Source organism: Pholcus phalangioides, unplaced genomic scaffold (genome assembly GCF_987345545.1).
Source record: "Pholcus phalangioides strain wild (caught in Gottingen) unplaced genomic scaffold, Ppha-v1.0 ptg000015l_1, whole genome shotgun sequence".
In the NCBI taxonomy this organism is placed as follows: Eukaryota; Metazoa; Arthropoda; class Arachnida; order Araneae; family Pholcidae; genus Pholcus; species Pholcus phalangioides.
Window position 1 is genome coordinate 67,372,272 of NW_028301608.1, and position 18,492 is coordinate 67,390,763.

Sequence of the window (18,492 nt, forward strand, 5' to 3'; positions counted from 1 at the left end):
GAGTCGTCTGATCTAATGTATATGTTTGTACAGTATATACGAATTAACATCATCATCACATCGTGCCCTTTCAAGTCTATCTCCGCCTATGCGCTATGGGCAATTTACTACCTAGTGAGTTGTACCGGAAGTGTTAATGTGTTTGTACTTAATAGTCTGAGTTCGTATCTAGTGTTGTGTATGATTCTTCAGAGCTGCCATCTATATTCCAGAAGCGAAGTGAGTGAAGTGTAATGACTGGATATTTGTACTGTTTGTAGGCCTGTTGCTCTCTGTGGCAGGACTTTTTAACGAGGAGATCGGCTCTCATTTGCGCCGCGAAGTTGGGAAACATTAAAGCATGTTTACTCGGGAAATTTTTATATTATCGGATCTTTTTACATGAGGGTTCCCCTTCTGCATGTGATGAACTCAGATCGTGTCCGGGTGTGCTCCATGCGTTAAGACATCACTGATTGGAGAGAAAAACATTCGTAAGAACAAAAGAAATGTTGAATCAAACTAAAATACTGTATTATAAAAGTACTCGAATTCGAGAATAAAAGCCAAATTTCAAATTGATTTTTGATTTGATTTACTTGCGAATGATCTAATTACTTTCTCGTGTCGTTTCACGTCCCATTTATGATAACGCAGAAAGGGTCAATAGAAGGAACTCCTTGTAGAAGCGTTTCCCGATTATTATTATCGCTGACCCATATGATATGGATATTTGAACGGATGACACCAAGGGTCTAAGTTCCTCCTGCATAGGAAATTGTTTGCAAATATGTACTGAAAAAACATACGTATTTTCAAAATCCAAAACCCTTTGAGGGTAGCAACAGACAAGTTAGATTTTTTCCTTTTTTTTTTTGGTGTTTTCTCTGAAGTAGATGAAACATTATCTCTATCAGCCGAGGTCATGACCTTACTCCATGGAATACTGAGCCCTCCTCTGCCTCCACTTCCTTTATCAAGGATGATAAAGTTGCTTTAATTTCCTCCTCGTCACTTTTGATGGAGCTTTTGAGCAGCGTCTTATTTCTTGGGTTGCAGAGGTGGGGGGGGGGGGGTGGTCAAGCACCCTCAGACAGATTCTCATTGAGAGTCAGACACTTCCCCCACTTCCCTGCCACATCTTCAGCAGTTTGCTTCTTTGTTTTTTTCTCGCAGAAAAGCATTCCAAGAAAGAAAGAACACTATGTTTATGCGTACATTTTTTCTCTCTGGAACGTCTCTCGAAGATCATCAGATGGAGGAAAAACCCCATAGAGTTCTTTTTTTGATTATCGGGTCTCAGAGAATTCTTATTATACACCAGCAAACAGAACAAACCGGTCCAGCAACTGACAGAGAAAATATAGAGGGGGAAGAGAAAGATCCGAGGGGATGGATTCTTTATTATTAGTGCAGGTGATAAGCCAGTGTCGTTCAAGGTTACTACATCCTGTGCGTAAGAGTCGCGTGTTTGAATCAGCTGCTGCTCCTGTCGCTGTTGTTTTCTGCAGATCAGTATCAACTCGGAAGGAGTCATTAGGCAGCAGCAGAGCAGAGGACGAGAACATGTCCTCCTGTTCCTGGTCACCGTCATCTCCGCCGAAGGTTCCCAAGAAGGAGTCCGCGACTAGGCTAGTATCTGTCGATCTGAGGGACAACGAGACGGGAGAGATCACGACGCTGCAACGCAACAGGAATGCCCTTTACGACGTCGATTTCGGAAATCATTCGGAGGCCTTCAGGAGGAAGACCACTTGGGAACTTGTCAGGGCGCTCTGTATACTCAAAATGTGTGGTGTGAACGCTTTCGTCAACAACAGCCTCACCGTAAGTTATTTAAAAAAATGCCCCTTCAATTCTTTTTTTTTCTTCCTTTGCAGCAAACTTTGACAACCGATGAGTTCGTTATTCCAGAATAATTATCAACAAGGCCGTAGCGGGGGGGGGGGGGGGGGGGGGCAGACCCCCCAAATCTCACCCCCCCCCCCCCCCCCGAAATGTGAGAAAATGACCGAAAAAAGGGGAAAAAGATGGCCAAATCTATTGTTCCATCACTTTGGTCCCCCCCCCCGAAATGGAAGTGGTCCCCCTCTGAACGAAATTTCTAGCTATGGCTCCGGGCTTGGTTATCAAATCACCAAATTCTTACAAATTCATATTAGTTTATGAGAAAACTTTTCGTCCTTGTCAGAAAACTTTCTTGACACAGGGGTACAACAAAAAACGGCGACTTGACCGCAGCAAAAAATTGCTACCGCAGGGAGTCCCCCATCGAGGGGTTAGCGCACCAACCTCTCGATGAGTATAAAAAACAAGCCTGCCGTTCGGAATCGGCAATAAATTGTAGGTCCCGGTCTAATTAGCACTCGTGTGCAGAAAAATGACCGTGGTGCGACAAAAATGATCAATGATCAATGAGAAAACTTTTAGTCGAATAATAATAAATTACGAATTTAGCATTCGAAGCATCTTAATTTCTTCGGGGCATGTTCAACAGTGGTGTCTTGAGTGATTGGCCGACTGGTTCAGGGTTGTCTCTTATTTGTTCTCCGGGTAGATACCCATCCCCCCCCCCGGGGGGGGCCGGTTTTTTTGGGGAAATCGGGTTTTTTGTGGAAAATTTTGTTTTTGAAGAAAATATGTTGCTTTCAGGTTAAAATTTTATTTTAAGGTTTTTTTTGTTTTTTTTTTAAATTCGAAAAATTGCTTCATAGTACAGTGTTTAGAATATGTATATTTTGAAGTATTTTTAAGAGATTTTTTTGGGAGCAGAAATGTGATAAATAATTTCTTGGAATCACAAAAACACTTTTATATATAATTCTTCTGACTACCTTTTTTTTATGTAAGCATTTAGGTACGAGATTCACATATTAAAATGTTACAAGAAACCGCAAACAGAAAATGTAACCTTGAACTTAGATATGTAATATATGTATTATACCTGATATGTGATAAACGTATCCAAAGAAATTATTGCTTATTTATAATACACAATAATTTTTCACACACACACACACAAATCCTTGTATAAATAAATTGAAGCCTCTGTGAAGAAGTAAACCAATGTATGTAAACTGAATTTTCATTCAAAAAATATTTACATGTTTTTGCATTACATTTTTATAAGTTTCATACAGGTACATCAGACTTTTATAACTGAAATATCAAGAGACAAACGTAACATTAGCTCATAACGAAAAGAAAATAACTTTGTGGGATTCTTAAACTGAACATTTTGGTAACGAACACCTTCAAGTGAAACAAAAAAAAAGTATAATTTTCCCGAAAATAAGGCCTAAACAGAAAATAAGCCTTAGCTTGATTTTTCAAGATGCTCATAAACCCTGAAAATTGGCCTGTTAAAATCGTCAGCCAGATGAAGACTTTCTGCAGGTCTGTTGCTATGCATGGCAGGTTGTCTTGTATAAAGTGATATTAATATACAATAATGTTATTGACATTTGTGTTTAATGATAATTCAAGTTATTCTGTAGTTTTAAGTTGGCAAAAATTTCTAATTTGGACAAGTGGAAAACACCTCCAGAGTAATGAATCCTCAGAATGACTGCTATCTCCTCCTCTTAACCAGATAGTAATTTTTTTAATTATTACTGCTCTTTTAAAAATATTTTAGAATTTAATTTAATGAAGCAGGGATATTCTTCAACAGGAATTCAAGAAAAAGAGAAGCATGTGACTTCAGCTCCTGAAAGTTTGGGTTCGATTAAAAAAAAAAAAATTAATGGTTCTGCTTACATAGCTAAAGGTTTTATTTTTGACGGATCAGGACACGTTTGGATACATTTTCTTCGGGATTTGAAAAATTTGGAGAAAAAAAAAATTAAGGCACCATCCTGATTTCTCAGAATTTTCATTATCCAAATTCATTTATTTTACCGCAAACAATCCTCTTGCTGCAGTTCTGCATACAACTCAAGGTTCAGATATAATTATGCAGAAGTGGGTGTGTTTGTGTGTGAACAATTATTCCCTTGTTGTATGGTCAATTTTATTAATCAAATACATAGTTTAACATGCACCAAAAATGTATATTTAGACATAATATAAGATGTGCACATAAATGATGCACATGCATGTTTAAATTAGATATTTTGAGGTTGTGGGGAAAAAAGACATTCAATTTTCTCCATTTTGGCTAAAAAACTCGGGTTTTTTACAATTCTATGGACTGATTACGTCGTACGCTACGCTTTTCGCCGATATTCTCTGCATTTTTGTGACGTTCTCACGGTAATCAAACGCTTGAATGGAGATATGCAGGCGACAGAACGGCTGCCGAACGAACAATTGTCGATGTGTCATGCTAGACGCACGCGAGGTTGGATTGCATGGCCCTGAAGGATTAAAAAACCCTCAATCAATTTGTTTGCTTCAATTTAAAATGCCGCTTTTTGAAGCTTCAGAGCTTTAAAATCATTTCTGGTAGAAACTTTGTCTGTATCTCCCCCACGGAAATTTCACCCTTAATATTTCACTTTCTCTTTCCCTGACCGTGTGAGTGACCAATTAAGCGATACACTGTGTGAGTGATAAAGTGATTGGGTGAGTGACCAAGTGAGTAGGTGGGTGACCCTATGCGTGAATGACCATAAGACTAAGTGGGTGTGTAAGTGACAATATGAGTGACCAAGAGAGTGGCTAGGTGGCCGTATGAGTGGGTGACAGTATGTGACCGTATAAGACCAAGTAAGTATGGTGACTCCCACGGTCACTAACTTGATCACACATACCGTCCCTTGGTCACTCATATGACCACTCACTTGGCCATACATACGGTGACTAATACAGTCACTCACTCAGTCTGGAGACGAAACGCACCTGGGGCGAAATGTCAGAGGCGAAATTTCCGAATCCCCCCCCCCCCCCACGTGTAGGTCCGGTCACCGGACTCCGGTGTAGTAAATGGTTAAACAATTTTGAAAATTTCGATAAAAACTGGAAATATGGTCCCCCCTCCCTCTATTGAGACTTCTCGCAAAACTCTATTAGGGTGTTGTCGATGGGAATCGAAAAACTGAATTGATAAAACATTACAATTAGAAATAGAATTTTTGCTGAGAAAATACCTCGCACGTTTCTTATATATGTAGTATATTATATTATAGTAAAAAAAAAAATGTGTGTGTTGTGTAGTGTTCCTCAACCTTTTTATACCACAGACACGGCCGCAACTAAAGGAGGGGGGGGGGTTGTCTGGTAAACAGGGCTCTGGACCAGGAACGGCAAACCAGTCTACTCTTTTACCGTTAAAAATTACGGGAAGGGGGGTTTCTAATATATGGATACTGGCCCTGGGTGACAGAGGAAATTTTCGCTTTTATTTGCGGAAATGAGAGGTATAGCTTGCGGACTAGAAAAAAATACATAAATAGAAATAATTTGCGAAACCCCGGCGTAAATAATTTAAGGACCGGCAAAAAAAAAATACATAAATAATAGAAAAAATTTGAGGACCGATAAAAAATACACGAATGTAGACTATTTTGTTAATTAGCTCGGAAATTAGGTAACGGCTACATGAATTTGTTGAAATGTTTTGCTGACCGGCACCGGTTCGCGGACCAGCGCAGCTGTTGAAGATAGTCACTGTCTTATAATAGATACTGCATTATGTGAAAAAGTGGATATAATAATTACGCAGGGCTGTAAAGCATGAGTTTTTGCGTAATGTAGAAGGTATCCCCATAGCTATTTACAGATCACGTAAGTGGCTCGCGGCACATTTCCAGGTCATTTAAGCAGCCCGTGGCATATTTTCAGTTCACTTAAGTCAACTGTGGTGCATTTACAGGTCATTTAAGTGGCTCGCGGCACGTTTTCAAACCAATCAAGTGGCCCACACTTTCCAAAAGGTTGAGCACACTTGGGCTAGAGCAGTGTCTCAAAGTGTGCGTAGCGGTGAGCTGGAGATATTGATTTGTATGCCTATTTATGTTTTGAAGTGGTTCTTTTTTTATCGGAAAATATCCACCAAACTATTCAGGGGAGCCGCAGATAGAACAGACAGCCATAAATAGAGTAAGGGAGCGGCAGGTGACAAAAGTTTGAGAACCACTGGGCTAGAGGGAGAATTCAGCAGCGTCCTATCTCGTCCAGCGCCCGGGGCAAAAGAGCTGTCTGCTTCCCACTAATTGCGCTTCTGCACATACGATTACATAACACGACAAATAACGATCATACAAGTATCGTCATTATCACAAGATACAATCATTACTATTATTTATAATAATGATTATAATAATATTACACCATAATAGACATGAGTATGATAATTTTTTTAAATGACGCATTCTCTAATGACAAACATCATTCATGAACAGGTACTCTGCAACTGGAAAAGCGCGTTTATAACCACCGGGTCACGTTTCATTTCATTATTTTCTTTTACAACGTATGCAATCCTTTGTTTATAAAATGGATCAGGTGGAGGTGGGAGAGTAGGGAGATCTAACTGCGATTCTCGAGGTAAAAACGAGTTTTACGTCTGTAATACGCAATTTTCGTCTTCTTGCGTACATTTATTAGCGTCAGCACAAAGGACAGGTGTTTATTCCTTGAGGTTTTTGATATATATTTCATAATAACCTTATTTTTGTATTTTGAATTCTATTCAACGCATGTATTTTTCTTTATTTCGTTGAAACATTTCTGTTCAAAACAAAATAATAATTAAAAGAAAGAAAATTCGTTTTTCACACATTTCTTATGTTTTAAAATTACAAAATGTGTAACGTGTGTTTTTCTTCTACTTGTTTCTTAAAATTTGTAGCTCTTCAAATGGACTCGAAGGTTATTGGGACGCCCGGGCTTGAGGATGCTGGTCAAGCCGACTTTCTACAAACAATTCGTCGGTGGCGAGACCCACAGGGAGATACAGGACTGCATGTGCCGTCTTTCCGACGTAGGAATAAGGCCGATGTTGGCGGCTACCATGGAAGAAGACATTGGTGACCCAGAGAAGTACGTAAATAATACATAGGCCTTTCTGCTTGCTCTTGAACTTGCGTGATTTTACAGATAATAGTCTATTACTCCTAACTGTACGAGCATCTCAGACCTCGCAATAAACATTCCTCACCGGAATTATAAGGGCGCGTCTACATGGGCTAATTATACTTGCTCTGACGCCGTGGTTTTGCCCCCCCCCCACCACGCACAACCCGGTTCCGACCGCAGCCTTGGCTATACAAAATCAAAGAGACGCAATGCAAGCTCCTTTGTTATCCATCGTCGGCGGATTCTCCCAAGTTTGACGTTCGTCCAGTGTGCGTGTTGCTAGGCTAGAGATACAGTATTTTGTTCAGCCGTACACATAGATACGAAATCATGTAAACTACTCGAGAACAACGCAATAGCGTGCGCATGTAGACGCACCTTAACGAATCGGTGCACGCCGAAACGCGTGTTGTGTATGGCTCTAAAGCATTTATATCGTCAAAGTTATGCATGATTCGTGTTATAAAAGGGCTGCCATCTGTCATCCATATTTTGGAGTGAAGGTGGTAAATGCTTGGATTGCGATGTTGGAGGTCTGGCTGCTTTCAGTTGAGAGACTTTTTCAACTGCCACTATAGAACCGAACATGCACCTCGTACACCTTCCCCTGCGGAATTCCTAAGGAATCGGTACATGTCGGAACGTGTTGTGTGAGTGTACGTATATGCATGGCCCTAACGTATTTATGTTGTTAGAGATGTGCTTGTTTCGTGTGTTTGCTGGTGCTGCCATTTGTGTTACATATTTTAAAGTAAACATGGTAAATGCTTGCATTTTTTATTTTATGTAAGTATCATCTTGAAGGTCTGCCCGCTCTCTGCGAAGTGATTTTTTGCAAGTGGGATAACGGCTCCTATTCGTACCTCGAAGTTGGAAAACCACATAAAACTAACTTTTGTCGACCACCACTAATCCGTGAATGGGGTTCGATCTTGAATCCCCACGATAAATAATATTCCATAGCGTGGGGTTATTATTACAGTTATTTTAACAGAAATAGAAGTGGTGCATTTAACAAACTGGCAAATACCGTGACAATTGCATAAATTGCTGTTGGTATCCAGTTCAGGAGTCAATTGCCAGGGCCGGCAATTCTTTTTGCCGTGGCCCCCACCAACCATTCCTTGAAAATAACCACTGAACATTAAAAGACAGTTACAAAAACTAAGCCTGCGGACCAAAGACAGCTTCAGAAGTTTGAGATGTTCTTCAGATCTAATTTGTGCATTCGTTAAATGAATAGGGTTTTCTTAGCAAGTTCGAAGGGACCCGGATCCCAAAAAACTTTTAGGGGGGACTCTGATTTTAAAGTTTTTTGCCAGAGAAAAAATTAGCGTCCCCCCCCCCCGCGCACACACACACACACAAAAATAAACATAACTACAGAAATGCTGAAAAAATTTCAAGAATTAGTGGAAGAAATTTAATTTCATAATTGGTGAGAATTCAATAGTTAATGGAAGAATGTCAGAATTGTGGAAAGTAATTTCAGAATTGAGAGAGAGGAACTAATTTATGTACTTTTCAGAATTTTTGAAGAAAAAAATGATACACCAGGGATTCAGAAAATATTCATAGTTACTGTAAATTAATGAAAATTCACAATTAGTGATAAATAGATAATTTCAGAATAAATAAAGTCTTCAATAATAGTTTGCTACCCCTGTTTAAGTCTGGGATATTTGCCCATTCCAGTTAAGATAGGGGCGTAGGCAGGATCGACCTTTTTTTTTGGAGGCAAAATTTTTCCTCCCGAGAAATTTTGTTACGACAATTAAAAAAAAACATTTAAATTAACAAAAATAGGTCGATTTAACATACAAAGGGTCTTTTCTTTCGATATTTCAATTTCTTCACCGATATGTTAATGTTTTTCTCTAATTTTTTGCCGATTTGGGGGGGGGGGCACGGCTTCCCTGAGCATCTCCCTGTGCACGCCTCTGAATTAAGACGTCACTATAAAATATTAAGTCTCACTCTCTCTCTCTCTCCCCCCCCCCCCACCCTCGCGAATCTATATCGGGGGTGCTCAACCTTTTGAAGAGTGTGGGCTACTTCATAGGTTTAAATGCGTATTGCAGGCCCCATGAGCAGGCGTCTGTCCTGATTTTTTTGTAAGCTCCTGTTTTTGTGAAAATTTTCCTTATTTTTGTGAAAAGGGGGTCATCAATTTTGAGACAAATGAATAATTTGAATAATTTTGTGGGAAGTGAAATAATCTAGGTGATCTATTACATGTGCCGTGGGCATGGCCCCCACAAGGGGTGGGCTGACAAGGCTCCAGTCCTGGGGCTCGGGAGGATTTTAATCATTTTTTTGTTTTTTCATGCTATAAATTCATCATAAAGGGGGCCCCGTGAAAGTCTGGTCGGGGGGCCCGTAAAAGATCCCAGCCTAGGGGCCCTGCTTCAGGATGTGGGGGCCACTCAAGTGATTTGGGAATACGCCGCAGGTCACTTGAGTGGTCTGAGGATGTGCGGCTGGTCACTTAGGTGGTCTAGAACAGTGCCATAAGTCACAATACATTTGTAAATACGCCACTGGCCCCTAAAGTGGTCCGGGAATGTAAGTGGTGCTGCTTAGTTCATTTTTACGAAATTAAGTTTGAGGTTGCGGGCTACATCAGATGACTCCGAGAGCCACAGGTTGAGCATGCATGATCTAAATCAGTGGTCGGGACATTTTTTTGGCTGCGAGTCAAAATCAACCAAAATGTGTGTATTAAGAAGTAAAGTATTATACTTTATTTTCAGAACTCAAGTAGGGCACTTGAAATTATGTAATGGGTCACTCGGTGACCGCGGGTCGTAGGTTGCCGGGGCCTGATCTAAATGCTATTTAAATTCCAAATACGGCTCTGGGTCGAAAGTATTTACCCTATGAAGTGAATCTTCTCGGCGTTATGTTAAAAAATTCGTTAGGTTCAGTGTCACTGTCAACTGATTAATGGAACGGGCGGACTTTTTTTTTCCAGTTATGCCTCTCCTAGATCATACTAGGAGAGGCACCTGGTAATTACATAATCAATAACAAATATATTTCTTTGTAGGAAGGAGGATATTTACAATTCGAACTCATCTCGCATCATCGAGTGCATGGAATTGGCGACCGCCGAAGATACGCCATCACCGATGATGCAGCTCAAGATGACTGGTATTATACCTGCTGAATTTGTGGTGTGGATACTTTTGTTCGTTTTCTTTTTTCTTCTTCGTTAATTAAAAAAAGGAAGATTTAACTAATAATTTTTGTAACAAACAGGTTTTTAAGCATTTGATCTCAACTTGAAATGAATCGCTGTATTTTGGAATATTTGCACTAAAAAAATAACTTGTCAGAAGCTACGGTGAACAAAAACCATTTTCTACGGATCAGTTAATCCTCCATTTAACACACATGAAAAAATAAAATAAGAATACAATGATATCTCAGCTAACGAGGATAATCCTTTCCGGTATCACATTCGTAAGCCGAAATCTTCGTTAGAAGAAACGTGATTTCCCATTGGACCCAAATTCCAGGTATGGTCCAAAATTTAAAGATAAGTTTCATAAAACATTCAAGAAACACTATATGAAAGACAATAACTGATCGACGGCTGAAACAGACTGAAGGACCATTGCATTCATATTTAATTTACAAGAAGATTAGGTACTGAAGATCTTTTTTATTTTACACTATGTGCACAACCCGGTCGGGTTCGCAGGTGTCCCCATCCATTTGTGATTTGGTCAGCTCATTTCTTTGTCTCATACATTCAGATGGAATAGATAAAAGCCCAGTATTATTGTTTCAGAAATTAGCCCACGGCTTTATGCGAATGAACGAAGACGTGTCTGATGCTATGTAAGGGAAATGATTGAACATCGCACACACGCGTGTGTAATGTCAAAATGAAGAAACCTAAAGAAATGACAGAAAATAATCGAACAAATAATCTGTGGGGGAAAAAATCCCTTATCATCCAAAACTAGAATTTTTATATAAGTTGCATTTATATATCTGGCTACAAAATTAAGAAAAAATAAAATATAATTTTTTTTTTGCACATGTGCAATTAAAAATTATTTAATAAAATACTCATATTGCATTGAATAAGGAATTATCGAATTCTAAATTTCTATACGTGGTATCTGATGTATCGTAGCAGATTTTCTGCGAATTTCACAAAAATTGATTGAAAACTCCGGGTGTTATTAAGCGAAAAACGTGCGATGAAAATTGGAATATTTTTATAGAAAACATTTATATCTTCATGAATATACGTGCTATTCTCACGCAAATGTACACAAGTATTGTACAATGTTGATAAAATAATGTTTGGTTAATACTTTGTGAAAGTTACAAATCATTTGCAGTTTTTTTATCACACCGGGTTGATCAAAAACATTTTTTTATTATTTAGTTTTTTGCCAGTCCCCTAAACGCACTCGTGACTAAATTTTCACTGGGAATTTTGAGTACAAGCATAGAGTTTACGTGACCGGAATTTCAGAACGATTTGCCCAGTATTTTTTCTAGGAATTCGAGAAAACATGAAAACTCCAAAAAATTGCAGACTTTTGGCAATATATATACCATATGCATATTTATATTAAAATTCAATACAGTTTCATGGACAGAAGACAGAAGTTTTAATTTTCTGATCTTATTGATACCTTATACAGGTGAAACTGGCAGATATTTATGACAGTACTGATGAGAAGCTGGAACTGGTTAGAGAAATATCACGCAGTTTTTTAAATGATGATCCTGACTTCAAGGTAAGACGCGTGTTTAAATTCAATGTGCAGTACGAAAATTTAGTCCAATTATGTTACTTTACAACGTTTATATTTATCAACTTCAAAGGAGGTTAAAAAAATAGCTTATTCTATCAAATTCTGCATTTGTATAATGTAGTAAACAATTTTGGCAGTTTGAATACATATATAGTGTTCGCCAATACACGATTCACACATAAAAAATTAAACTTTACCCCTCAAATTTCATTGAGGAGTAAAAAGTACTAAAGTAATTTCTTTTTTTATAATACGTAGTTACTTCTCTGTTTTTCATTAAAAAAAATACCTCTCTTTTTTTACAAAACTACACCACAAGAGGAGTGATATTTACTCTTTAAAATTATTTTTTTGAATAACATTGTGCTTACGTATGTATAGTGATATCTTCTCAATTTTTAAGTTTTGTTTTCGCGAAATACGTTTATCTGGTACCTTTAATCATTATTTTTTAAGAAATGTCAATATATCCGTTATAGTTATCAAACCAAACTCTCATTTAATTGTACTTATTATTTCAAGTTTGAAAAGCTGAGGGAGTCACTGGAAGAGAAAGACATCGAAACTCTCAAAGCAGCTATTCCTCGCTTGAAGAAGATAGGGCAAGTAAGTAGATAATCATCATTATATGTGCCGTTGTAATGGACCTCATCGACATATCGAATACTATCGTAAAACACCCCCACATTCCGTTCTCAAATCAGAAGCAGAGAAAATCGAATTGACAAAAATAAAATAAAATTGTAAATAAATCCTTATACAGCTTTGTGAACACAATACAGTATAAAACTGTCAGCCGTTTAAAAAAATTCGGTAACTTCAAAACGTTAAGCAAAACATATTTTAGAAAGAATAATTTTTTTTTTTCTATTTTTATGAAAGAATCGGAGCATTAAATCTGCTAAAATAATACCTGTCGATCAATCAACGAGCTTATTTTGATTGTTAATTATTATTTTTGTTGTCCAGGAAGCTAAATCCAGAGGAATCAAAATTCTAGTTGACGCCGAATACACGTACATGAATTCCGGCCTGAGTCTGCTGACCTTAGCGATGCAAGACATTTACAACCGGGATTCTCCCACGATATGGAATACTTTCCAGTGTTATCTTAAGGTAATATTTTGAGTATAAATACATTACCGTACATATTCTGTTCCGTGAAATGCGGAGTTTTCCGTTAATGCTAGACAATTTCAGTGTAAATGCATATTTTTTTCTCCTGTAGGACGCGTTTGATCAGGTCCGCAAACAGTTAAATTTGACTGATCAACTCGGCGTTCACTTTGGTGCTAAACTAGTCCGAGGCGCGTACGTACAACAAGAAAGAGACAGAGCGCAATCGCTGGAAACGGAATGCAAAGTTTGCGACGATTACGACTGCACAAACAACAATTACAACAAGTAAACACGTTATACAAATTTCTTCGGGAAATAATTTAAAAATAGGCCAATAAATTATCTTTTTTTTTCTGCCGATGTTTCCTACACCTTATTGATACTCCATATTTTAAGTTTTTTTTCATGAATTTATTTATTTGAAGGGTGCTGGAATACCTGTTGGAGCAAATAAGGGGAACTCATCCAAAGCAAAGAGTTTTCATAGTAGCTTCACATAATGCAGAAAGTGTTAAATTGGCTATTAAAAAGTGAGTAGAAAACATTTCATAAATTTTTCAAACTTTCTACGAATTCTTGGAAAATGTAAATTTAGGAGGTTTCCGTTAGAAATTGCGTATACGGGGTGCATAGGAAAGTCCCTTCATCCTGGAATAACTCGCGAACTGTTGATTCTAGAAGCATACATACTTCCAATCGGAAAAAGTACCCAAATAACGTGTAGACCCCACGTACGTCATTTATATTGCAAGAGCTTGCATAGTTTTGTATAGTTATCAAATTTAAAAAAAATCTATGTATTTGGTCACCCTGTCCTAAAAAACCCAATCAGAGAAAGTTATTGCTGTCTCTCCTGATGTCAAAAAAAGAAAAAAAAGCCACGTTTCTAAGTGCAATATTCTCCGATATTTGAATTCAAAAAATTGCTGAAAATGAAGGAAAGAACCACATAAACAAAGCTCATTCTACTCTTCATTTGCTGTTCTTTTTTTCTTCATTTTCAGCGGTTTTCGAATTCAAATATTTCAATGAATCACTTAGAAACATGAAATTTTTTTGTTGGGCTCAGGAGAGACAGGGAAATAATTTTCTCTTATTGGATTTCTTAGTACAGGGTGACTAAATAATTTTTTTTCCCATTTTGATAACTATACAACCCCTTGCAATATGAATGACACATATGTGAGGTCTGCGCGTTATTTGAATACTTTTTCTAATTGGAAGTAAGCTTTCTAGGTTCAACGGTTCGCGAGTTATTCCAGGATAAAGGGACTTTCCAATGTATGATAATACAGGGTGGTAATCATCGATCGCGCGATTCCTTGTGAAAAACTAATACAGAAAAGTGCTTTCCGTTTTGGGATCAGACGAATATTTAATGAGATATAACGTTTTGAATTTTTGTGACGTGTCATTTTTGTAACTGTCAGTTACATGCCAAACAACGAACGAAAGTAAAATTCTTCCTGAATTGAGGGTTGCAGACTTTTTGAAATCGAACTGAAATATTAAATCCCGTTAGAAGCCAAAAAGATCAGCTTTTTTATACCTCTTCGCGTAGAGCAGCGGTTTTCGAAATTTTTTGCCTCGCCTTTTTGGTATACAACTTCTATGGCGGAGCCCCTCGGGCCCATTTTTCAATCATTCAACAAAGTTACTGATTTATATTTATTAGTTAAAAGTATTTAAATTTCGTCAGCAGCTTAGAATATTTCATATCTTCAAAAGGGTGGTTGATGACGTAAGCAACCTTCAACCCCCCCCCCTCCTCCCTTGTCATCAAAAGTTAGCAAATCCGAAACCCCCCCCGATGCTGACGTAATACTTGAATGACCCCAAATATAGCTTCAAGTATTGCGTCATACAGATTCATAACGTAAATAAGAGGTCGTAAATTTTTTTAACTCTATTTGCTAGACTTCATCGTGATAGTTTGTAATCGTGATCGATTTCATTCAACCAAGCCCGGTCTTAGACCACGTGGCGCCCTGTGCAAAACTAGCCGTCGGCGCCAGTCGGAGATCCAGGATGTGCCGGAGGGGGCGATTTATTGCTAGTCACTACTGTACCGTGAAATACGGGACAAATTCATTCTCCTATATTATCGGGCTCTTGGTGGGGGGGGGGGGGGGTCCTCAACACCCACCCGATTCCGCGCCTGCCCCGCCCTTTCTTCCAAGTTGGCTTGAAAGAGACGAAGTCAGTTCATTGAAACGAAAAAGAAGGGTTTCCTTCATACGTAGGGTGACCATACGTCCCGTATTTCCCGGGATAGTCCCGGTATTTTCTGTTTTTTTGGCCGTCCCGACTTTTTGGCAAAAGTGTCCCGATTTTTCCCGTATTTTGCACGAAGCCAACTTGAATTTTTATTCTTTATTGAAGTCAAAGATTGACATTATTTTTCAACTCATAAATTATTTTACGATAATTACAACTATATATGAGAATATTAATCTCCCACATTTGATTGAACGTTTGTCTTTCGTGGAATACATTGTAATCCACTGCAATTTGCATCATTTCCCGCCAATGGGATTTTTCCGTAATTTCAACAATATTTGGCAACTTTGTTTGGTTTTGGCGTTGTTTTTGGCGATAATTGGCGATGTCCCGTATTTGGAAACGCAATGTCCCGTATTTCTCTCGAGGAAATATGGTCAGCCTATTCATACGCCCCTTTTGTGGCCAATTTTTCCCACGAACGTGGGAAAAATTGGCCAAAATTTGTCCAAGTGGGAAATTTCTTAGCATTTGTGGGAAATTTTGAGAGTTCATCAAACAAAAGAATTTTTTGAAAAAAATAAAAAAATTAATGCAGTGCAATACTTTTCTATTGTAAAATACGTGATTACATATTTTCCCCGCTAGACGGCAGCACATTTTTCGGAATGCATGGGAAAAATTTAGTAAAAAGGGAAATTTTTGAGGGAAATTTTGCTGGAAGAGGTTACCATCACTGCGCACCTGCTTCATTCGGAGCCTGGGTATCTAAAACGTAGGCCCCACGAAACTCCGAAAAGGTGTTAAGTTGTGTATGTGAGGTTAGTTAGAATTTTTCAGTCCACACACACGCCTTGCATTTGGGGGAGACTCGGGACAGAATCTCTACCAGTGTGGGACCCATTTTTGGTGCCCTTGACCTCCCTGCAATAAAAAAAGAGAACTTGTTTTAATTAAAAAAACTTGTTTTAATTGCTTTGTAGTGATGCGGTTTTATATGGCATAATTTTTTTTCGCCCTTGCACCTCAGATTTGATGCCCCTTCAAGAGTGTTTCTGGGGTGCCAAAGTGCATGAAACGCAGGGAAAAAATGGACGATGTGGAGGGAGATTTCCTTCATTCTTTTTATTTTTCACTGAACAAAAGAAGAAAGCTGTCAAACCAAAAGAGTTCAAGTGCGTGTTTTATCGTGAACGAAAGCGGTATATACTGTATGTGTATAGGTGTACTGCTCATAGATATTCGTTTCCTAAAAAATCAACTGTATACATCCAAACTTTTAATTTTTGTCCATCTATCGGTAATTTTAAAGTACCAAAAAAGAAAATTATGTTTTACAATTACGTGTAACCCTTCAACTTGTTCCGATGCCTCCTATTATTAGGAGCCCTGTGCACAGGTTGCACTGCCCTAAGACCGTCGCTTCATTCAACAAGCTCATTGTGTAATCAAATGAATTGAGATGCATAATTACAATCAAAAGCCATGGCGCAATCATGCCTCTCCCCACATGTAGGGCAGGACCCCTAGACTGGAATCTTTGTAGTATTACTTATCATAGGCAGAGATAGACTTGGAAGTCTGGGGGAGCATGGTCATTATTGCTGGGGGGGGGGGCGGCAAGATGATGATGTCTATTCATCTATACATATATGCATTAGATCTGTCGACTTCAATTTTGATGCTGCCCCCCCCCCCGTATCCCCGCCCATGCTACTTATATGAACTGCTAACAGAAATACTGCTCTTGGAAATATGCTGTCTGAGCATGAGTTTAAGCTGTTTCTAATGGGATGTTTTGTTTTTTTTCATCATAATTAGTTGGTAATTTTTTTTTCAAAGAATGAAAGAATTTGGAATTGATCAACAAAGAGGTGGTGTTAGTTTTGGACAACTGTATGGAATGAGTGATGACATAACTTATCCCCTTGGTAAGTGGATTTTTTTTAACTACAGGAATCAATAAACATTTCTCTCTCTCTCTCTCAACCAGGCCTCTTTTTTAAAAAAATTTTCGGATATGAATGAAATTGCATAAACCAAGAAAGATAAAAAAAAAAATCATCTTTCAAATTATGTCAAAAGATACTATACACATCATTCATTTGGAAATGAAATCATAAATTTCTTGATGTAAACATTGGTGGCCCTTTATAGAAAGGGAGTCAAGCCCCAAGTGTAGTCTTGACGGAAGAAGTCATGTGCAAATGTGAGCAAAAACAACATTTTCATTGAATATTTTTTTATATTAAATCTAGAAAAAGATGAAGAATCTGAAACAAATAAAACTAGTGAGCATTTTTACAGCAAAATGCTGTTTGTGGCTGTAGTCTTGTGCTCAAGTTCTAGACTTTTTCAAGGCAACATGTCATCATATATTCTCACTTCTAATCTTCGATCCACACAGTACAGTGATACTTACATCACTTTGCATTTACATAGTCTTATCCTCAAATTGATTTTTTTTGAATAGATGCAATTTGAGCAAATGTTGAAGGCTTTAGATGTCACTTTCTTAGAATATAAGCATTTATCTGCAAGGATTTCATTGAAAAGATAAATAGATAAGGGCAAAGAAAGTCTGCACATTTACATCTCTTCCAATGAGAAGGGAGGGACATTACCATGAATCTCAGCATGGCTTCCAGTCAATAACCCCATTTCCAATGAAAGAATTTCGCCAGCAAAGCATGTTCTTGTAAAGTCAGCATCATATTCTTTACTGAAGGAATGAGATGGCGATGGTTCTGTTGGAAGACAATAAGTGAAACTTATTGTTACAATACAGTTTAGATACTGTGCCATGAAACTTGAGCAGTTTGGTCACCTTTCTACAAAAAACGAACACAATTTACATTGAAAATATTCTCTAGTGGCGAACCACAGGAACCTATGTATTTATTCTATTACCAGTTTACTCCCCATCCCTTAAGATATTTCCAAAGTTTCATAGCTTTTAGATGATTAGTTACTTACAGCTGAAGACAGTTCAGAACAGACACAATTTAATCATGTAACACTCTTCTATTTTCTATTTCTTTTCTTTTTTTTTGAAGCCATCTCAGGTTATGCTGTATACAAATCAATTCCTTACGGTACATTGGATGAGGTTTTGCCATACTTGGTAAGAAGAGCCATAGAAAATAGATCAGTTCTTGCAGGTTCAAGAAATGAAAAAACTGTACTATGGAAAGAAATGAAGTTACGACTAAGCAAATCAAGGCACAGAACTATCAGTTGAAAAAGTTGTTCCTCTAATATGAAAATAAACTTCATTGAAAATGCATGCACCACAAAATGAATTGGAAAATTATATATTTTATGATGAATGGACATATCAGTTTTTACAATAAATTTATATTTTTTCAGCCTG

At 37.9% G+C, this 18,492-nt stretch overlaps 1 protein-coding gene across 1 annotated transcript; it reads left to right on the forward strand.

Moving 5' to 3' along the window:
- Positions 1-992: 992 nt before the first annotated feature.
- On the forward strand, positions 993-18,487 carry LOC149076575 (hydroxyproline dehydrogenase-like). Its single transcript, XM_089244162.1, has 10 exons — positions 993-1,806; positions 6,773-6,963; positions 10,049-10,175; positions 11,667-11,762; positions 12,303-12,386; positions 12,750-12,896; positions 13,009-13,184; positions 13,325-13,429; positions 16,962-17,050; positions 18,176-18,487. Exons 1-10 carry the CDS (start codon positions 1,372-1,374, stop codon positions 18,358-18,360), a joined length of 1,635 nt encoding a protein of 544 aa, XP_089100288.1. The 5' UTR covers positions 993-1,371; the 3' UTR covers positions 18,361-18,487.
- The last annotated feature ends 5 nt before the right edge of the window (positions 18,488-18,492 follow it).